Here is a 23,475-nt window from a genome sequence, read left to right as displayed (position 1 = left end):
GGACCACAACCGATCATAAAAGAAAATTACATGACTCGGTCACATAATCTAGGATGTACTATACATTGTGTAATAGTGTAAGCTACAAAATACATCCATATGAGAATGTTCTGCTAATATTTAGGATGTTAGAGATTTGCACCAAGTTTATGAGCCATGATGAGCCGTTTCTACTCGATATCTTGATGTTGAAAGAGAGATGCACCCGTTGCAACGCATGGACCCTTTTGCTAGTTCCAAAATTATGTACGTCAGGTTAGAGTTTTAGTCATACACGTGATGGAAGTCAAGTCATATTCGGTTTTAGTCATAGAGTTTCCTGTGCGCCCGTCCGACGAATCCGATCGCTAGTTTAGCTAGCTAGCTTTCCTGCGTGTACTCCAAGGATCGGTCCAATAGCTTGATTTGGCCTAAGTTTTGTATGTGCGCGTATCCCGCCGGAAGAACTCGGCGGCGAGAAGGCAAGGATGCCAAGGCGGCGCGGCAGCCGCCGTGGGCGGAGGCGTCGGCGGCATCACCTCTACATCGTCTTTGATGACTGGTCGTGTGGATACTCCATCCGCAAGCTAAACCTGACGGCCGCCGTCTCCGGCCAAGCCGACGACGACGTGCCGGACCTGCCTCCGGCGTTCTTCCGCTTGGAGGCGACGCATGGGTGCGCGGAGTACTTCGCGTCGGCCTTCGGCACCAGGATCTTGGCGATGAGTACCAGGGATCCCGCAGGCCGCAGATTGCTGGCCGGGACCTTCGTCCCCATGCTGGACGTCCGCTCCATGAGCATGACCTTCGGCCCCGGGCAGGAGTACCCGATCAATCCCGTCTACCTCTCCGTCGGCAATAAGCTCTTCAGCCTGAGCGAATCCTCCTTCGAGATACTCGTCTGGGAGCCGACCTGCCCCCCGCCGCTGGGTCGGTCTCGCGGCGTGGAGTGGTCGTGGGAGCGGCTCCCGGACCCGCCGTTCAAGGTTTATACCGTTGCCTCCTACGCCGTGCACCCCGACGGGCGGACCTTACTTGTGAGCACCACCAAGATGAACATCACTGACACGGAAGAGGAGGAGGCCACCTTCACCTTTGACACGGAGGAACTGTCGTGGAAGCGACTTGGCAAGTGGGCGCTGCCCTTCGCCGGCCGCTGCCACTTTGACCCGCAGCTCGACGCCTTTGTCGGCCTCTCCAAAGACCCGGACACCCTCGGCCGACTCTGCTCCTGCTATGCGCTCGGCTCCACCGCCGGCCCCGCCCCGGCGTGGAAGCTCGGCAAGGAGAATCTGTTCAGCGAGGACCCGGCCGAGAGGCATGTAGGCGCTACCCTCGTCTACATGGGACAGCACCGCAAATTCTGCCTCGTACAGTGTGTCTCCATTGAGGACGACAACGCTCAACAGGAGCTCAAAGATGATCAGGAGTTCAAGGAGGAGGGCGAGGGATATGAGCGACCACCTGGTCCCTGTGTCTCCATTGAGGACGGCAACGCTCATCAGGATCTCAAAGATGATCATGAGTTCAAGGAGGAGGACGAGCGATATGCGCGACCACCCGGTCATTATGTCTCCATTGAGGACGACTACGTTCATCAGGAGCTCAAACATGATCAGGAGTTTAAGGAGGAGAACGAGGGGTATGTGCGACCACCCGATCGCTCTTTCCCCATTGAGGACGACGACGTTTATCAGGAGCTCATAGATGATCAGGAGTTCAACGAGGAGGACGAGGGATACGTGCCACCATGACCACCCGGTCGCTGTCTGTATCGATTGACCACATTCTCTCTCAGCCATGACATGAATGGAGACCTCACGACTGACAAGAGCCGTCTGGTGCAATACTACAAAGTGCCTAAAGCAACCACTCAGCGGTTCCTCGCTCAAGACCCTGTCGCATTTTGGATGTAAAATTACAAAATCATGTCATGATGATGAGTCCCTCTGTTTATTTTTCACTCAGTTGTGACTCTGTTGCCTTCCCATGTTTTCATGTGTATGAGAGAGTTCGCATCAAGAAAAAAGAATTCCATGCATGTTATGACATTTTTTCCCCGTATCGAGCTTTTTAGTGATTTTTTTCTGAGCTAGATCTTCATTGATTTTAACTCGATACAGCTAGCTTAGTAAGCTGCAAATAACACTTAAGACATCGCCTGTCGCCTGATACTAGCAAAGGAACGCATCATTTTAATTTATGCGTGGTGATTTTGCTATATCTGACGATCTACCATTAATTTTAACCTAAACGCTGACTGACGCCCGCGCGCTCTCCCGAACGCTGGAGCGGCCGCACGACGACCGTCCATCAGAAACAAGGACACCACACGTGGAGGAGAGAATCCGACCGAGATGCGGTGCCTTTTGTCGTTTTGGAATTTTGGAAACGCTCCCCTCCGGTTCTTCCCCATCTCCCATTCCCCTCTCTCATGCTTTCCACACGGGTCGATAGAATCCAACAATCCCTAGCCGCCGGAAATCGACCCACCGTAGCCGGCGAGAGTCCACCGCCGACGAGGAGAGCCTTTCCAGTTGGAACGACCACCCACATCGGGGCAGAGGGGAACCGCGTGCGTGACCAACAAGTGGACCGACGGGCGAGATGCTGCGCCGCGGACAAGACGGGGAGAAGAGAGGAAGGGGGCGCGCATGGGCGGCTGGCCGACAAGGAACCAACGCGTCTCTGCCACATCTACAAACCGCAGGTCAGTTTTCCGGCGGCTCTCCATTTTTTTTCTCGTCGTTTCTGGGAAAGAAGGGTAGGGGAGCAAACTGGAGACTAAAATCGTGAGCGGGCAGGCGAAATCATAGTCCTCGTCGGCGATTCAAACCAAAATCGCGTCAGAGTTGTTTGCCTAGAGCAAAACTTCATCTCTGTTTGCCTGCATATTGTGTTGGTTGCCTAATTACGTTCCCTACAACAAAACCTCATCTCTGTTGCCTGGATATTAGGCAAATATACGTTGTCCATTTATGTGTTTGTAGGCAACTCAAGTACTCATCCTGTATATATGTAGGCAAACTCACACAGTAGTTAAGCTGGACGAAGGTTTCTGTAGGCAACATCTATGTTTGTTTTGTAGGCAAATATATGTTGTCGATTTCTGTGTTTGCAGGCAAGCTTAAGTACTGTAATCTGAATTGTTGCTTGGTCCTTTTTTGTAAAAGGCCAATGTTTGTCAGCTTACTTGGTCTTTTTTTGTGTGTGTTTTCACATGGGGGGAATGTGATCAGTTTGTGTTCACTACAACACAAATATTGTGATTCATGTGCTCACAGAAAAATTAATAATCACAATCAAATTACAATAGGGAGTCCCAGGTTTTGACCCCATGATACATGCTACATCCTGGGATTATTCCTCTACTGAACAAACCATCATGTAGCATTTTCTAATCATATTATGTTTACAGAAACCACACATTTTGTTTCTAGATATGAAATGTCCTGTCATTTCTTTGCCTTTCTGCTCCAGATGATTACAATGCTCTTCACACTGTAGTTGAGTGCCATGCCCGCTGTAGAACTCTGAACCTTTTTACTGATAACCTCTAACAATCAGTTAATTTATGCCTTTTTTCCTTTTGATGTTCTCTAGCAATCATGTGTTGTTCATGACCTACCCCCCCTGCATTTTTTTTACTAAATCGTGTTTGGTGTTTTGAGTGGGAAATGAACATGATTTCTAGTAATCATGTTTTTGCAATCAGGGATATGCTTTTCTCCGTTTGAGTGAGAAATGAATAGTTTTCAGCAGGGAGCTTATGTTGGGGAACGTAGCAGAATTTTAAAATTTTCTACGCATCACCAAGATCAATCTATGGAGTCATCTAGCAACGAGGGAGAGAGGAGTGCATCTACATACCCTTGTAGATCGCGCGCGGAAGCGTTCAAGAGAACGAGGTTGATGGAGTCGTACTCGACGTGATCCAAATCACCGATGACCAAGTGCCGAACGGACGACACCTCTGCGTTCAACACACGTACGGTTGGGAAGACGTCTCCTCCAACTTGATCCAGCAAGGGGGAAGGAGAGGTTGATGAAGATCCAGTAGCACGACGGCGTGGTGGTGGAAGCAACGGTGATCTCGGCAGGGCTTCGCCAAGCGCAAGGAGACGGAGGAGTGTCACGGGAGGAAGAGGGAGAGGCCAGGGGCTTGGGTGCGGCTGCCCTCCCTCCCCCCACTATATATAGGGTACCTAGGGGGGGCGCCGGCCCTAGGAGATCCAATCTCCTAGGGGGGCGGCGGCCAAGGGGGTGCCTTGCCCCCCAAGGCAAGGGTGGCGCCCCCACCCCTAGGGTTTCCAACCCTAGGCGCATGGGGAGGCCCAAGGGGGCACACCAGCCCACTAGGGGCTGGTTCCCCTCCCACTTCAGCCCATGGGGCCCTCCGGGATAGGTGGCCCCACCCGATGGACCCCCCGGGACCCTTCCGGTGGTCCCGGTACAATACCGATTACCCCCGAAACTTTCCCGATGGCCGAAACTTGACTTTCTATATATAAATCTTCACCTCTGGACCATTTCGGAACTCCCCGTGACGTCCGGGATCTCATCCGGGACTCCGAACAACTTTCGAGTTACCGTATGCTAATATCTCTACAACCCTAGCGTCACCGAACCTTAAGTGTGTAGACCCTACGGGTTCGGGAGACATGCAGACATGACCGAGACGCCTCTCTGGTCAGTAACCAACAGCGGGATCTAGATACCCATGTTGGCTCCCACATGCTCCACGATGATCTCATCGGATGAACCACGATGTCGAGGATTCAATCAATCCATATACAATTCCCTTTGTCAATCGGTATGTTACTTGCCCGAGACTCGATCGTTGGTATCCCAATACCTAGTTCAATCTCGTTACCGGCAAGTCACTTTACTCGTGCCATAATGCATGATCCCGTGATCAACCACTTGGCCACATTGAGCTCATTATGATGATGCATTACCGAGTGGGCCCAGAGATACCTCTCCATCATACGGAGTGACAAATCCCAGTCTCGATTCGTGCCAACCCAACAGACACTTTCGGAGATACCTGTAATGTACCTTTATAGTCACCCAGTTACGTTGTGACGTTTGGCACACCCAAGGCACTCCTACGGTATCCGGGAGTTGCACAATCTCATGGTCTAAGGAAATGATACTTGACATTCGGAAAAGCTACAACAAACAAACTACACGATCTTTGAGCTATGCTTAGGATTCGGTCTTGTCCATCACATTATTCTCCTAATGATGTGATTCCATTATCAATGACATCCAATGTCCATAGTCAGGAAACCATGACTATCTTTTGATCAACGAGCTAGTCAACTAGAGGCTCACTATGGACGTGTTGTGGTCTATGTATTCACACATGTATTACGATTTCCAAATAACACAATTATAGCATGAACAATAGACAATTATCATGAACAAAGAAATATAATAATAACCATTTTATTATTGCCTCTAGGGCATATTTCCAACAGTCTCCCACTTGCACTAGAGTCAATAATCTAGTTACATTGTGATGAATCGAACACCCATGGAATTCTGGTGTTGATCATGTTTTGCCCTAGGGAGAGGTTTAGTCAACGGATCTGCTATATTCAGGTCCGTATGTACTTTACAAATCTCTATGTCTCCATCTTGAACATTTTCACGAATGGAGTTGAAGCGACGCTTGATATGCCTGGTCTTCCTGTGAAACCTGGGCTCCTTGGCAAGGGCAATAGCTCCAGTGTTGTCACAGAAGAGAGTCATCGGGCCCGACGCATTGGGTATGACTCCTAGGTCGGTAATGAACTCCTTCATCCAGACTGCTTCTTGTGCTGCCTCCGAGGCTGCCATGTACTCCGCTTCACATGTAGATCCCGCCACAACGCTTTGCTTGACTCTGCACCAGCTTACTGCCCCACCATTCAAAATATACACGTATCCGGTTTGTGACTTAGAGTCATCCACATCTGTGTCGAAGCTAGCATCGACGTAACCCTTTACGACGAGCTCTTCGTCACCTCCATACACGAGAACATGTCCTTAGTCCTTTTCAGGTACTTCAGGATATTCTTGACCGCTGTCCAGTGTTCCATGTCGGGATTACTTTGTTACCTTCCTACCAAACTTACGGCAAGGTTTACATCAGGTCTGGTACACAACATAGCATACATGATAGACCCTATGACCGAGGCATAGGGGACGACACTCATCTTTTCTCTATCTTCTGCCGTGGTCGGGCATTGAGCCGTGCTCAATCTCGTACCTTGCAATACAGGCAAGAACCCCTTCTTTGACGGATCCATTTTGAACTTCTTCAATATCTTGTCAAGGTACATACTCTGTGAAAGACCAATGAGGCGTCTCGATCTATCTCTATAGATCTTGATGCCTAATATATAAGCAGCTTCTCCAAGGTCCTTCATTGAAAAACACTTGTTCAAGTAGGCCTTTATGCTTTCCAAGAATTCTATATCATTTCCCATCAATAGTATGTCATTCACATACAATATGAGAAATGCTACAGAGCTCCCACTCACTTTCTTGTAAATGCAGGCTTCTCCATAAGTCTGCGTAAACCCAAACGCTTTGATCATCTCATCAAAATGAATGTTCCAACTCCGAGATGCTTGCACCAGCCCATAAATCGAGCGTTGGAGCTTGCACACCTTGTCAGCATCTTTAGGATCGACAAAACCTTCCGGCTGCACCATATACAATTCTTCCTTAAGGAAACCATTAAGGAATGCCGTTTTGACGTCCATTTGCCATATCTCATTATCATAGAATGTGGCAATTGCTAACATGATTCGGACGGACTTCAGCTTCTCTACGGGTGAGAAAGTCTCATCGTAGTCAACCCCTTGAACTTGTCGATAACCCTTAGCGACAAGCCGAGCTTTATAGATGGTCACATTACCATCCGCGTCTGTCTTCTTCTTAAAGATCCATTTATTTTCTATGGCTCGTCGATCATCGGGCAAGTCAGTCAAAGTCCATACTTCATTTTCATACATGGATCCTATCTCGGATTTCATGGCTTCCAGCCATTTGTCGGAATCCGGGCCCGCCATCGCTTCTTCATAGTTCGAAGGTTCACCGTTGTCTAACAACATGATTTCCAAGACAGGGTTGCCATACCACTCTGGTGCAGAACGTGTCCTCATGCACCTACGAAGTTCAGTAGTAACTTGATCTGACGTTTCATGATTATCATCATTAACTTCCTCTCTGGTCGGTGCAGGCACCTCAGGAACATTTTCTTGAGCTGCGCCACTTACCGGTTCAAGAGGTAATATTTCATCAAGTTCTACTTTCCTCCCACTTATTTCTTTCGAGAGAAACTCTTTCTCTAGAAAGGACCCATTCTTGGCAACAAAGATCTTGCCTTCGGATCTGAGGTAGAAGGTATACCCAACAGTTTCTTTAGGGTATCCTATGAAGACGCATTTTTCCGACTTGGGTTCAAGCTTTTCAGGTTGCAGTTTCTTGACATAAGCATCGCATCCCCAAACTTTTAGAAACGACAGCTTAGGTTTCTTCCCAAACCATAATTCATACGGTGTCGTCTCAACAGATTTCGACGGAGCCCTATTTAAAGTGAATGTGGCAGTCTCTAAAGCATATCCCCAAAATGACAGCGGTAAATCGGTAAGAGACATCATAGATCGCACCATATCCAATAGAGTGCGATTACGACGTTCGGACACACCATTACGCTGAGGTGTTCCAGGCGGCGTGAATTGTGAAATTATTTCACATTTTCTTAAGTGTGTGCCAAATTCGTGACTCAAGTATTCTCCCCCACGATCTGATCGCAAGAACTTGATTTTCTTGTCACGTTGATTCTCAACCTCACTATGAAATTCCTTGAACTTTTCAAAGGTCTCAGACTTGTGTTTCATTAAGTAGACATACCCATATCTACTCAAGTCATCAGTGAGGGTGAGAACATAACGATAGCCACCGCGAGCCTCAACACTCATTGGACCGCACACATCAGTATGTATGATTTCCAATAAGTTGGTTGCTCGCTCCATTGTTCCTGAGAACGGAGTCTTGGTCATTTTACCCATGAGGCATGGTTCACACGTGTCAAATGATTCGTAATCAAGAGACTCTAAAAGTCCATCTGCATGGAGCTTCTTCATGCGTTTGACACCTATCTGACCAAGGCGGCAGTGCCACAAGTATGTGGGACTATCATTATCAACCTTACATCTTTTGGTATTCACACTATGAATATGTGTAGCATTACGCTCGAGATTCATTAAGAATAAACCATTCACCATCGGAGCATGACCATAAAACATATCTCTCATATAAATAGAACAACCATTATTCTCGGATTTAAATGAGTAGCCATCTCGAATTAAACGAGATCCTGATACAATGTTCATGCTCAAAGCTGGCACTAAATAACAATTATTGAGGTTTAAAACTAATCCCGTAGGTAAATGTAGAGGCAGCCTGCCGACGACGATCACATCGACCTTGGAACCATTCCCGACGCGCATCGTCACCTCGTCCTTTGCCAGTCTCCGCTTATTCCGCAGCTCCTGCTTTGAGTTACAAATGTGAGCAACCGCACCGGTATCAAATACCCAGGAGCTACTACGAGTACTGGTAATGTACACATCAATTACATGTATATCACATATACCTTTAATGTTGCCGGCCTTCTTGTCCGCTAAGTATTTGGGGCAGTTACGCTTCCAGTGACCACTTCCCTTGCAATAAAAACACTCAGTCTCGGGCTTGGGTCCATTCTTTGGCTTCTTCCCGGCAGCTTGCTTACCGGGCGCGGAAACCCCCTTGCCGTCCTTCTTGATGTTTTTCTTACCCTTGCCTTTCTTGAACTTAGTGGTTTTACTCACCATCAACACTTGATGTTCCTTTTTGATTTCCATCTCTGCTGATTTCAACATTGAATACACCTCAGGAATGGTCTTTTCCATCCCCTGCATATTGAAGTTCATCACAAAGCTTTTGTAGCTTGGTGGAAGCGACTGAAGGATTCTGTCAATGACCGCGTCATCCGGGAGATTAACTCCCAGCTGAGTCAAGCGGTTATGCAACCCAGACATTTTGAGTATGTTCTCACTGACAGAACTATTTTCCTCCATCTTACAGCCTAAGAACTTGTCGGAGACTTCATATCTCTCGACCCTGGCATGAGCTTGAAAAACCATTTTTAGCTCTTCGAACATCTCATATGCTCCGTGTCTCTCAAAACGCTTTTGGAGCCCCGGTTCTAAGCTGTAAAGCATGCCGCACTGAACGAGGGAGTAATCATCAGCACGTGACTGCCAAGCGTTCATAATGTCTTGGTTCTCTGGGACAGGTGCGTCACCTAGCGGTGCTTCTAGGACATAATCTTTCTTGGCAGCTATGAGGATGATCCTCAGGTTCCAGACCCAGTCCGTATAGTTGCTGCCATCGTCTTTCAGCTTGGTTTTCTCTAGGAACGCGTTGAAGTTGAGGACAACGTGGGCCATTTGATCTACAAGACATATTGTAAAGATTTTAGACTAAGTTCATGATAATTAAGTTCATCTAATCAAATTATTCAATGAACTCCCACTCAGATAGACATCCCTCCAGTCATCTAAGTGAAACATGATCCGAGTTAACTAGGCCGTGTCTGATCATCACGTGAGACGGACTAGCCAACATCGGTAAACATCTTCATGTTGATCGTATCTTCTATATGACTCATGCTCGACCTTTCGGTCTTCCGTGTTCCGTGTTCCGAGGCCATGTCTGTACATGCTAGGCTCATCAAGTCAACCTAATTGTATTGCGTGTGTAAATCTGGCTTACACCCGTTGTATTCGAACGTTAGAATCTATCATACCCGATCATCACGTGGTGCTTCAAAACAACGAACCTTCACAACGGTGCACAGTTAGGCCTTGTTCGGTTCCTTCAGATTTGAAGGGGTTTGGAGGGGATTGAGAGGGATTAAATCCCCCACAAGTCAAAATCCACCTCAATCCCCTCCAATCCTCTCCAATCCCCTTGTGGGAGGGATTAACCGAACAAGCCCTTAGGGGGAACACTTTCTTGAAATTATTATGAGGGATCATCTTATTTAAGCTACCGTCGTTCTAAGCAAATAAGATGTAAAACATGATAAATATCACATGCAATCAAATAGTGACATGATATGGCCAATATCATTTGCTCCTTTTGATCTCCATCTTTGGGGCTCCATGATCATCGTTGTCACCGGCATGACACCATGATCTCCATCATCGTGTCTTCTTGAAGTTGTCCCGTCATCTATTACTTCTACTACTATGGCTAACACTTTAGCAATAAAGTAAAGTAATTACATGACGTTTATGTTGACACGCATGTCATAAATAAATAAAGACAACTCCTATGGCTCCTACCGGTTGTCATACTCATCGACATGAAGGTCGTGATTCCTATTACAAGAACATGATCATCTCATACATCACATATATCATTCATCACATCCTTCTGGCCATATCACATCACACGGCACATGCTGCAAAAACAAGTTAGACGTCCTCTAATTGTTGTTGCAAGTTTTTACGTGGCTACTACAGGTTTCTAGCAAGAACATTTCTCACCTACACCAAAACAACAACGTGAATTGCCAATTTCTATTTACCCTTCATAAGGACCCTGTTCATCGAATCTGATCCGACTAAAGTGGGAGAGACAGACACCCGCCAGCCACCTTATGCAACTAGTGCATGTCAGTCGGTGGAACCAGTCTCACGTAAGCGTACGTGTAAGGTCGGTCCGGGCCGCTTCATCCCACGATGCCACCGAATCAAGATAAGACTAGTAACGGCAAACAAATTGTGACACTCCAAAAATTTCAATTTGGTTTTTATCAAAATCTTTATGTGATTTGGAGGAAGCTATTTAAAATTTTTCTTAAACCCTCTCCCCCTCAAAAACTTTTATGACAAATATTTTTGTACTCTTCTCAACCTTGATTTTTGGCCTTGAGAGCTTTTCATTTTTGTCTTGCCTCTACTCAAATTCATTTTTGAAATTTCTTCTATTAAAAAGAAACCCTAGGAGTTATGGGTTTATTCTTTTCCCCATTCAAAATTTCCTCTTTTGCCATGTCACTTTTTGACATAGCCTTCCAAAACCCCTCCCTGCCTTGGATCAAGTCAGGACTCCCATCTCCAGCAAGTCTCAAGCCATTTTTGGCTTTTATTCAATTTATTTTTCCTCAAAAACTATTTCTGCCATTATTTATGGGCCTAGGTGATTTGCAAAGGAAGTACCAAATTTCTTTTGAGTTTTGATCCCAAACCAACTCCTCTGACTAGTCCTTAGTACCCTCAACCTAGATCCATCAAGATCCACTTGGCCTCAGTTCAAATATTTAAAATTTTGTCCACTACAAGTTTGGACTAGAAATGCCATTTTTGGTGAAATTCATATTTTTCGTTTTCCAAAAATTCTGAGATAATTCATGCAGCTTCCAGATACACCAAGAGGCCACCTCACCAAAGATCAGCTCCAGAAAAATTTCCCACATGCCAAAATCATTTCATCGAACACCTGGCATGCACTGTTTCTGTCTGGATTCAGAAAAGTTCAGAGATTCAGTGTCTGGGTTCAGGCGACAGTGTCGTTTCATCAAAACCCGTCAACGATCTCGCCAGTAGCCTCCTTGGATCCTTGCTCCCTGTTCCCCCTCCTTATCCAAAGCGCCGCACACTCGTTTGGACGGGCACCATCGTCGGTGGTGATGCGTCTCGCCGACGCCGGCAGCTTCTGCGGTGGCAGAGCCACCCGTGGCGGCCAGCAGGGATCGGCACCACCTTTCGGCGCCGTCCAGCATCGCCCAAGCCACCAGTGGCCTCCGCGTGGCTGTCCGCTTGCCTATGCACGATGCGGCACCGACGCCGTGGCCTGAGCAGCACATCGCGTGCTCTCTGCCGCCGATGAGTCCCCTGAGCCGTTCCGTCGGGAACGTGGAGTAACACCCAAGGCAGGCCAAGCTTAGCACTTGAACGGAACTAGTGAACCCTCGCGGTGATGCCTAGCTCCCTAATCCACCTGACCGTCCTCTGCCTCACCGTAATCATCGCCGGCGTTATCCCGTTCACGACCACCGCCTCGGATCGGCTATAAAAGGAGCCCCCGAGCTCATTCACGACCCAGTGCCACACCTCCACCTCACCAGAGCCCCGCCTAGCCACTAGAAGGACCCCGAGGAGGTCACCTTCCCCGACTACGGCCGCCCCGTTCCGCCTCAGGCTCCGGCTTGATTCACTCAGGTGAGGCCACCCCCGCCTCCCAAACCGCATCAACAAACCCCTAGTGCACCCGGTACCCTAACCCGAGCCTCAATTCGATCATTGCAGCTCTCCTCCGCGAGATCAACCTCACCCGAACCATCGTCCGCGGGAGTTGCGGCCGCCGTCGACGTGGTGCTCACCGACACTCAACTCCACCACCCACAGGTGCGGCAGAACATGGTGAACACGTTGGTAACCCCCGATCCCCCTGCCTCGCCGTGGATCGCCGCCGGCGACCACCGCAGCCCTCGGGCGCCAGCACTCTGTTTCAGTTTTCAAACCCGACGGGTGGGACCTCCCCGTCAGTTTCTTCTTCTTTTTGAAACGTTTTCTAAAAACGCCTTCGGGCAAAACACGTCTTCCCCCTGGACTGACGTACTCTAGAGTGAAACATTTCCTGTTTTTATAAAATAAACCCTGAAAACTTTCTGTTTCATTACAGAAAGGTCCATGGACTAAAACTCTTATAACTTTTAAACAAAAGATGATTTTAACTTGAAACCTTTTCTGTCATCTTTACATTTCTGTCTAGTTTTTTGTCATATTTATTTGAAAAATATTTGGGATACTTTTTGTGCACGCACGGTATTTATGTAGTATCCGGTTTTTCTTTAGATACGTAGATACCGGGAGGAGTAAAGGAGACGCGTAGAGCTAGACTCCGACTTCTCTGAACCAGGCAAGCATGTTTGAACCTTTGATATGATGAGTGTTTTGCATGTTCGCTCGAGTAGTTTTCTCATGGCATGTCTATATAAGCATTTGTGAATGTTATGTACATGCAAGGCAAGCTACCGGTGAGCTTCGAAGTTGATGTGTTCTTATGATGATAAGATAACACGATCATGTGGTGACATGATAGGTTGCAGGCTGGTATTGTTGAAGCATGCCAGTTTTATGCCAACCGTGCACTCCAGTTTTAACGTGGGTCAAGTCTCGATCCCATTCGTTTCCCCTTCATGCTGCCACATGTTTTCTGCAAAGAGTCCGGTTTAGTAAGTTGCAAACCTCTTTCCTGGTACACACCAAACAGAGGGACCGCGATGAGGGTTCCATGGCCCTGGATTAAAGCCAGTCATCCGGTCAGGGGGCATGGGTGTTTCCGGTTGGGACCGAGAGGGGGGCACCCCTTAGAGCGCGCCATATAAATTTGATCCCATGCTATTCGAGGTCGTAGCCTCCCCGTCTTAAGGTTTTTGTTGAACGTCGCCGAGGGTGATCCCTGGCAACGGAATGTGGAATGGGTGTGTACCGGTTAGATGTGTTTCTTCTAAAACACCGTAAACGGAACTAGTCCTTGTGACTACTGAAATCCGTTGGCTGTGGTTAAAGAGTACAAACTCTGCAGAGTCAAAATCATTCGAGTATCCATGTCCACGATCAAGGACTTGGACATCATCTCAGTGCCAGTGTCAGTCTCAGTGTCAAATCTCAGTGTCAACCCTGGTGACAGTCTCCGGAGTATAAACATACAACCGAGAGTGGTAAACTCGGTTGAAGGTTATTCATGTGAATGGACTAACCAGTTTATTATTATACACTGAGTATTTCCTTGTGATGATTTGAATTCATGAGCTACTTAAATTCGAATGATAAACTATAAGCCCTTTATGTGATGTCACTCAAACGTCCGACTGTGGCATTATTGTTATTTACTTTTGATATAAGCCCTTTATGTGATGTCGCGCAGACGTTCGACTGTGGCATTATTGTTATTTACTTTTGATATAAGCCCTTTATGTGATGTCGCGCAAACGTCCGACTATGGCATTATTGTTATTTACTTTTGATATAAGCCCTTTATGTGATGTCGCTCTGACGTCTGACTGTGGCATCATTGTTATTTATTTTCATTATAAGCCCTTTTTGAGGTGTCGCCTAGACGCCCGACTGTGGCATGTCCTGTTATTTACTTTTCAATATAAGCCCTTTATGTGGTGTCGTCTCGACGCCCGACTGCGGCATGTTGAGTTTGTTTCCACCTTTCGAGGCGTCACTTCAGACACCCGATCGATTTTCAGTTATTTTTATTAGGATTTTGGGAGGACTACCGCCTGATTTCCTCATGTTTATCGTGCAGTGCAAATCTATTATTTGATTGTGCATACTGACCTGCTGATGTGCATCATGTTTACATTTGTTATATCTTATGTCCGAACTGTCTTGCGAGTACATTCAAAGTACTCACCTGGCTTGTTGATTTGGCCAGATGTTGACGAAGGTGATCTTATGGATGAAGAGTTCGATAGCGAGTCCGACGCCTAGAGGAGTCTCAGTCAGTCACGTGCGACCCTGGAGTTGTTCAATTGTATTATACACGCTTCCGCCACCCAAATAAAAATCATCAAGCCTCACTCCGACGCTTGATGAGTTGTAAGATTTCAGAGTCATGTCACCCACCTCACTGTGACATATCCACCACCACCTCTATTACGAGTCAGTAGTTATGCCACCATACCCTTGTGTCATATCTGCCCCTATGTATAATATAGGCGTGCTTGTAATAATTTGTTGAGCATCCTCAGCTCAACCATGTATAATATTAGTACTGCTGGATTTCTGTATCAAGGTTTTGTCTGCCAGTAAGAAGAATTCTTCTGTACTGGTTAATACAAAGGTCGGCTTTTCAATAAATGTTTTATTGGAAAGGCGGTCGTGACAAACTTGGTATCAGAGCCAGGCTGACTGTAGGAAGCCACTAGGTGCGATCGCTAATCGGTTATTAGCTTATTTTATTATTCTGCATATTGTAGCAATTTTCTGTTGGTCATCATAAATTTATGATTTGACTATTCGGGATTTTGTCTACTTTTGTAGATGGCGGGCAACGTTTGTGAGTCACAGGCGTTCGCCAATGTTCCTGAGGGGTTTGTCAAACTCCTCATCTCCATCACCAAGATCGCGATCGGGCCATCAGTCCGTCCGGAGTTCACACTCTACCAGCACAAGTTCAGCGACAGTTTGTCCATGTACCAGGCCGCAGTTCAGTTCAAGGGAGGACGCGCCGAGTTCCGCCGCTTCCGGTTCGTCGGGAGGGCCATGCCTACGGAGAGGCATGCCATGCAGACGGCTGCCCGCGAGGCAATAGCTCGTCTCCGGGATGTTCTTCCTTCAATGAAGACTCGTCGCTACCGCTACCTCCCATGCCACGTGCCATACACTTGCCACTATGCATTCGCTTGCACCAGGGGAGAAAGAGATGAGGCTATTGAGATGCTTGTTGAGTACCTCAAGGCACTAGAGGCAGCTTTCGACAACCTCGTGGACAACCTCGTAGCTGCTCGCATGGATTCCATCCATGGCTGCTCCGCCAACAGGAGGGAGCTCCTCCACATGGCACCACCACTGACGTTCGTCTCGTCCTCAGCATGATATACACCGGCCATCTTAGCCACCGCTCGTCGCCTACCCACCACTGAGGAGTTTGACCAGGTCATTGCTCCTACTCCCGTCAGAGACGCACCACCTGCCACACCCGCGCCAGCTCCACAACCCAGTACTTCGCGCCTGGAGACTATCATTGAGGAAGAGGTTGAGTCTCCAGCACCACTAGGTCTTACCCTCGGCAGGCCAAAGGAGGTCTTCACCATCTTCGACTGAGCACGCCTAGCAGCAGTGTGATGTGCCAGCTTGTATGATATGTTTATATGTACATAGGTTTGGTGAGTAGTAGTTTGTGTGCGCATCATGTAGGATCTCGGAGAAGTGCACTAGCCTAAATAACATGTCAGGAATGTGTACGCACATCCTAAGTGATGTATTGTATAATTAAGGCTTGCATGTAAGATATGTACTGAGCGGTCCTTCTCCACGCGCGATCTAGTGTTTATCTTGAAAAATCTGAGAGTTCTTAAAACTTTCGCCTTTTCAAAATTATTTTTTTATGACTCAATTTTCTCATGAGTTTGCAAAATTACCCCAGAGTGAAAATGCCTCGTCCCTGGACTCGTTCCATGCCAAACCCGCCGGAAGAAAATTATGGTGCCCAGACTAGCAACAACTTCACGCAGGGACAGTCAAGTCAGCAAGGCAGTGAGACAACATTTACTTAAGTATGCCGACTTTATGAGCAAAGCCAGCAGCAGCACCAGGAAATGATGAACCATGTTATCAATATGGGGAATCATCGTGAGCCTTATCAGCAGCACTCTAAATTGTCTGAATTACAAAAGACGCGTCCCCCAACGTTCTCTCATACTGATAAACCTCTTGAGGCCGATGATTGGCTTCGAGACATTGAGAGGAAGCTGATTATTGCACAGTGCTCAGACCGTGAGAAGGTACTTTATGCACCTCACTATCTCACGGGAGCAGCCGCGTCATGGTGGGAGAATTTCCTACACACGCACCCCGATGAAAACAGTATCACATGGGAAGATTTTAAAGAAGGATTTCATGGGGCGCACATTCCCAGGAGCATTATGAAGATCAAGAAAAGGGAATTTGACGACCTCAAGCAGAGAAGCATGATAGTGACTGACTACAATAGTCAGTTTACCCTATTATCTTGTTATGCCAACGAAGAATGTATGACGGAGAACAAAAAGATGGAGAAGTTTCTGGATGGTCTGGCACCAGCACTTCAATGCCAGCTGGTCGTACACACCTTTCCAGACTTCAAAACGCTTGTGAACAAGGCCATTACATTGGAAAATGAGCACCACAGCTTGGAGGAATTTTGCAAGCGGAAAAGGGACCAAGTTACTCATGCTCGCAACAACCGTCACAAGACTGACCCTCAGAAGATTGGAGCAAACCGACCCACAACCAATGTTCCGCGCCCAATCAAGAATTTTCACGCAAGGGACAAGGATTTTATGTATCGCCCAGGTGTTACTTGCTATGCTTGTGGGGAGGAAGGACACTATGCTAAACAGTGCCCAAAGCCAAGAAACTCGGCCCCAAAGCCGAACAACAATGGGAACAATTCAGCACCCAAGCGTAACAACTTCAACCCCAACAACAATCACAAGAAGGGTCACCTGAACCATGTGACCAAGGAGGAAGCACAAAATGCCCCGGATATCGTACTCGGTACGTTCCCTGTCAACACAATACCTGCCACGGTTTTGTTTGATTCTGGAGCTTCTCACTCGTTCATTTCTAAGAGTTTTGCTTTGCAACATGATTTTTCGATACTCCCTTTGGAAAAATCCATGATCATCAAGTCCCCTGGGAATAAGCAAGTCACTCAGAGTTACTGTCAAGGTGTGGTTATTGAGCTCAGAGGACTAAAATTTCAAGCAAACCTCATCGTATTGGAAAATAAAGGACTGGAGGTTATCCTAGGAATGGATTGGTTAACCACCAACAAGGGATTTATCGATTGCTTCAACCGGACTGTAATCCTCACTCATCATCACGGGAAGACAATAAAAATCGCAGCCCAAGAAAGACCAGGATCACGACAACCAAGATTGAACAAGGTGGACACCTCAGAGTTAAGCAAAGTTCCAGTGCTATGTGAGTTCCCCGACGTTTTTCCCGAAGAACTACCAGGCATGCCACCAGACCGGGAAATAGAATTCAGCATTGAACTAGCACCTGGAACCACCCCCATCTACAAGAAACCCTATAGGATGGCACCCTCCGAGTTAGTATAATTAAAGAAGCAAATAAAAGAATTTCTGGACAAAGGATTTATACGAGCCAGCTCCTCACCTTGGGGTTCGCCAGTATTATTTGCCAAGAAAAAGGATGGGACACTGAGATTATGCATAGACTATCGAGCACTCAATATGGTCACCGTCAAAAATAAATATCCGATGCCATGGATAAATGATTTATTTGACCAGCTCGCACAAGCCAAAGTTTTCTCAAAAATTGATTTAAGGTCAGGATATCATCAATTAAAAGTCTGGACAGAAGATATCCCTAAGATAGCATTCACCTCCAGATACGGACTATATGAGTTTACAGTAATGCCGTTTGGACTAACAAATGCCCCCGCATATTTTGTCCACCTCATGAACAAAGTGTTTATGAAATTTATGGACAAATTTGTCGTGGTGTTCATTGACGATATTCTGGTATACTCTAAGACACCAAAAGAGCATGCAGAACATCTCAGGATTGTACAGGGAGAGTTAAGGAAACACCAATTATACGCCAAATTCAGCAAATGTGAATTTTGGTTAAGACAGGTTGGTTTTCTAGGCCACGTATTGACCCAAGAAGGTGTTGCCGTGGACCCAGAAAAAGTCAAGGTAGTACTTGGCTGGAAACCACCAGCCAACGTAACAGATGTCCGCAGTTTTCTGGGAATGGCTGGATACTACCGAAGGTTCATTGAGGGATTCTCCACCATAGCGAAACCAATGACACAGTTACTCAAGAAGGAGAAGAAATTTGTGTGGACTGAAGCTTGCGAGAAGAGTTTCTAAGAACTCAAGAAGAAATTAACAACCGCACCAGTGTTAGTTATACCAGACATACACAAATTTTTTGAAGTGTATTGTGACGCATCCCGGAAAGGCCTCGAATGTGTACTGATGCAAGAAGGCAAGGTTGTCGCGTACGCTTCAAGGCAACTTCAAAAGCATGAAGAAAATTATCCCACTCATGACTTAGAATTGGCAGCAGTCATTCATGCACTCAAAGAGTGGAGACACTTTTTGCTTGGGAATCATTGTGAAATATATACGGACCACAAAAGTCTCAAATATATTTTCACACAGCCAGAGCTCAATTTGCGGCAACGGCGCTGGTTGGAATTAGTGAAAGACTATGATGTTGGCATCCACTACCACCCAGGAAAAGCAAACGTAGTGGCAGATGCTCTTAGTCGAAACCCCAGCTCGGACGACAACAGTCTGCAAGGCTTGAGACCTGAATTTCAATAGGAGTTTGCCAAACTCAACTTGATGATGGTCACGGAAGGCACTGTGTCAAATTTGGAAGTACAACCCACCCTTGTGGAGCAGGTTAAGAAAGCACAACATGGACACCCCAGCATCGAAGGCATAAAAAGAAAAGTGAGTATGGGCAAGGCCTCGGAATTCGTCATAGACAATGAGGAAATATTATGGTACGGAGACAGACTTTACGTGCCAAATATAGAGGGCCTCAAACAGCAAATCCTGACCGAAGCCCACACCGCTCCATATTCGATCCACCCTGGAGGAACCAAAATGTATAAGGACATTCAGGAAAGATTTTGGTGGCACAGTATGAAGAGGGATATAGCCACCTTCATTGCATGTTGTGATTCTTGTCAACGCATAAAAGCCGAGCACCAAAAACCAGCTGGACTACTTCAACCAAACAGGATACCTGAGTGGAAATGGGACGAAATAGGGATGGATTTCATTGTCGGACTACCTCGGTCACAACGCGGAAATGATGCCATATGGGTCATCACCGATAGATTAACCAAGGTGGCACATTTCATTCCAGTGAAGACAACCCACACCACTCAGAAACTTGCCAAGATTTATCTCTCCCGTATAGTTTGTCTGCATGGAGTTCCAAAGACTATAATATCCGACAGAGGCACTCAGTTCGTCTCGAAATTCTGGGATCATTTACAACAGGCTCTGGGAACTCAGCTAGCATTCAGTACAGCCTACCACCCCCAGACTGATGGACAAACTGAATGCGTGAACCAAATTCTAGAGGACATGCTAAGAGCATGTGTCCTCACCTATGGAACTAGTTGGGAAGAAAGCCTGCCATATGCCGAGTTCGCATACAACAACAGTTACCAATCCAGCCTACAAATGGCACCTTTTGAAGCCCTGTACGGACGGAGGTGTCGTACCCCATTAAATTGGTCAGAGATAGGAGACAGCCGTATCTTCGGCCCAGACATGCTCAAGGAAGCTGAAGAGAAAGTTAGACTCATCAGGGACCGACTCAAGACAGCGCAAAGTCGACAAAAGAGCTATTACGATCAGAAGCACCATGAAGTCAGCTTTGAACCCGGTGAATATGTGTACCTACGAGTATCCCCTATGAGGGGCCTGCAACGGTTCAAGGTTAAAGGAAAGCTAGCACCAAGATTTATTGGACCCTTCTGTGTGGTTGCACGGAGAGGCACCGTAGCCTACCAGCTAGACCTACCCAAGGAGCTATCAGACGTCCATGATGTGTTCCACGTCTCACAGTTGAGGAAATGTGTAAGCAACCCAGAGAAGCAGGTGTCAGATGAGAACATTGATATGCAACCAGACCTCACCTACAGGGAGCATCCAATAAAGATATTAGAGGAGTCTGAAAGGAGGACCCGTTAGAAAGCAATTAAGTTCTTCAAGGTTCAGTGGAGCAATCACACCGAGGATGAGGCGACATGGGAAAGAGAGGACTCTCTCTGGGCAGAATACCCACACCTATTTGAGGATCAGCTGAAATCTCGGGGACGAGATTTTTCTTAAGGGGGTAGGTGTTGTGACACTCCAAAAATTTCAATTTGGTTTTTATCAAAATCTTTATGTGATTTGGAGGAAGCTATTTAAAATTTTTCTTAAACCCTCTCCCCCTCAAAAACTTTTATGACAAATATTTTTGTACTCTTCTCAACCTTGATTTTTGGCCTTGAGAGATTTTCATTTTTGTCTTGCCTCTACTCAAATTCATTTTTGAAATTTTTTCTATTAAAAAGAAACCCTAGGTGTTATGGATTTATTCTTTTCCCCATTCAAAATTTCGTCTTTTGCCATGTAACTTTTTGACATAGGCTTCCAAAACCCCTCCCTGCCTTGGATCAAGTCAGGACTCCCATCTCCAGCAAGTCTCAAGCCATTTTTGGCTTTTATTCAATTTATTTTTCCTCAAAAACTATTTCTGCCATTATCTATGGGCCTAGGTGATTTGCAAAGGAAGTACCAAATTTCTTTTGAGTTTTGATCCCAAACCAACTCCTCTGACTACTCCTTAGTACCCTCAACCTAGATCCATCAAGATCCACTTGGCCTCAGTTCAAATATTTAAAATTTGTCCACTACAAGTTTGGACCAGAAATGCCATTTTTGGTGAAATTCATATTTTTCTTTTTCCAAAAATTCTGAGATAATTCATGCAGCTTCCAGATACACCAAGAGGCCACCTCACCAAAGATCAGCTCCAGAAAAATTTCCCACATGCCAAAATCATTTCATCGAACACCTGGCATGCACTGTTTCTGTCTGGATTCAGAAAAGTTCAGAGATTCAGTGTCTGGGTTCAGGCGACAGTGTCGTTTCATCAAAACCCGTCAACGATCTCGCCAGTAGCCTCCTTGGATCCTTGCTCCCTGTTCCCCCTCCTTATCCAAAGCGCCGCACACTCGTTTGGACGGGCACCATCGTCGGTGGTGACGCGTCTCGCCGACGCCGGCAGCTTCTGCGGTGGCAGAGCCACCCGTGGCGGCCAGCAGGGATCGGCACCACCTTTCGGCGCCGTCCAGCATCGCCCAAGCCACCAGTGGCCTCCGCGTGGCTGTCCGCTTGCCTATGCACGATGCGGCACCGACGCCGTGGCCTGAGCAGCACAGCGCGTGCTCTCTGCCGCCGATGAGTCCCCTGAGCCGTTCCGTCGGGAACGTGGAGTAACACCCAAGGCAGGCCAAGCTTAGCACTTGAACGGAACTAGTGAACCCTCGCGGTGATGCCTAGCTCCCTAATCCACCTGACCGTCCTCTGCCTCACCGTAATCATCGCCGGCGTTATCCCGTTCACGACCACCGCCTCGGATCGGCTATAAAAGGAGCCCCCGAGCTCATTCACGACCCAGTGCCACACCTCCACCTCACCAGAGCCCCGCCTAGCCACTAGAAGGACCCCGAGGAGGTCACCTTCCCCGACTACGGCCGCCCCGTTCCGCCTCAGGCTCCGGCTTGATTCACTCAGGTGAGGCCACCCCCGCCTCCCAAACCGCATCAACAAACCCCTAGTGCACCCGGTACCCTAACCCGAGCCTCAATTCGATCATTGCAGCTCTCCCCCGCGAGATCAACCTCACCCGAACCATCGTCCGCGGGAGTTGCGGCCGCCGTCGACGTGGTGCTCACCGACACTCAACTCCACCACCCACAGGTGCGGCAGAACATGGTGAACACGTTGGTAACCCCCGATCCCCCTGCCTCGCCGTGGATCGCCGCCGGCGACCACCGCAGCCCTCGGGCGCCAGCACTCTGTTTCAGTTTTCAAACCCGACGGGTGGGACCTCCCCGTCAGTTTCTTCTTCTTTTTGAAACGTTTTCTAAAAACGCCTTCGGGCAAAACACGTCTTCCCCCTGGACTGACGTACTCTAGAGTGAAACATTTCCTGTTTTTATAAAATAAACCCTGAAAACTTTCTGTTTCATTACAGAAAGGTCCATGGACTAAAACTCTTATAACTTTTAAACAAAAGATGATTTTAACTTGAAACCTTTTCTGTCATCTTTACATTTCTGTCTAGTTTTTTGTCATATTTATTTGAAAAATATTTGGGATACTTTTTGTGCACGCACGGTATTTATGTAGTATCCGGTTTTTCTTTAGATACGTAGATACCGGGAGGAGTAAAGGAGACGCGTAGAGCTAGACTCCGACTTCTCTGAACCAGGAAAGCATGTTTGAACCTTTGATATGATGAGTGTTTTGCATGTTCGCTCGAGTAGTTTTCTCATGGCATGTCTATATAAGCATTTGTGAATGTTATGTACATGCAAGGCAAGCTACCGGTGAGCTTCGAAGTTGATGTGTTCTTATGATGATAAGATAACACGATCATGTGGTGACATGATAGGTTGCAGGCTGGTATTGTTGAAGCATGCCAGTTTTATGCCAACCGTGCACTCCAGTTTTAACGTGGGTCAAGTCTCGATCCCATTCGTTTCCCCTTCATGCTGCCACATGTTTTCTGCAAAGAGTCCGGTTTAGTAAGTTGCAAACCTCTTTCCTGGTACACACCAAACAGAGGGACCGCGATGAGGGTTCCATGGCCCTGGATTAAAGCCAGTCATCCGGTCAGGGGGCATGGGTGTTTCCGGTTGGGACCGAGAGGGGGGCACCCCTTAGAGCGCGCCATATAAATTTGATCCCATGCTATTCGAGGTCGTAGCCTCCCCGTCTTAAGGTTTTTGTTGAACGTCGCCGAGGGTGATCCCTGGCAACGGAATGTGGAATGGGTGTGTACCGGTTAGACGTGTTTCTTCTAAAACACCGTAAACGGAACTAGTCCTTGTGACTACTGAAATCCGTTGGCTGTGGTTAAAGAGTACAAACTCTGCAGAGTCAAAATCATT

General features: G+C 47.1%; 1 protein-coding gene across 1 annotated transcript; it reads left to right on the top strand.

Moving 5' to 3' along the window:
• Positions 1–297: 297 nt before the first annotated feature.
• Positions 298–1,971, top strand: LOC147959961 (uncharacterized). The gene is made up of 2 exons (XM_087536138.1): positions 298–1,419; positions 1,738–1,971. Exons 1-2 carry the CDS (start codon positions 468–470, stop codon positions 1,893–1,895), a joined length of 1,110 nt encoding a protein of 369 aa, XP_087392264.1. The 5' UTR covers positions 298–467; the 3' UTR covers positions 1,896–1,971.
• The last annotated feature ends 21,504 nt before the right edge of the window (positions 1,972–23,475 follow it).

The sequence above is a fragment of the Triticum urartu genome, chromosome 7A, assembly GCF_056163025.1.
Source record: "Triticum urartu cultivar PI428250 chromosome 7A, HENAU_Tu73, whole genome shotgun sequence".
In the NCBI taxonomy this organism is placed as follows: domain Eukaryota; kingdom Viridiplantae; phylum Streptophyta; class Magnoliopsida; order Poales; family Poaceae; genus Triticum; species Triticum urartu.
The sequence above is the reverse complement of the archived record's forward strand: the minus strand, read 5'-3'. Positions and strand labels throughout refer to the sequence as shown.

Bases quoted from the DNA above. Each gene is read 5' to 3' on its own strand.
- LOC147959961 (XM_087536138.1), top strand. From the start codon at position 468: ATGCCAAGGCGGCGCGGCAGCCGCCGTGGGCGGAGGCGTCGGCGGCAT. The intron at 1,420-1,737 runs AGGGCGAGGGAT...CACCATGACCAC, and splicing joins TGATCAGGAGTTCAAGGAGG to CCGGTCGCTGTCTGTATCGA.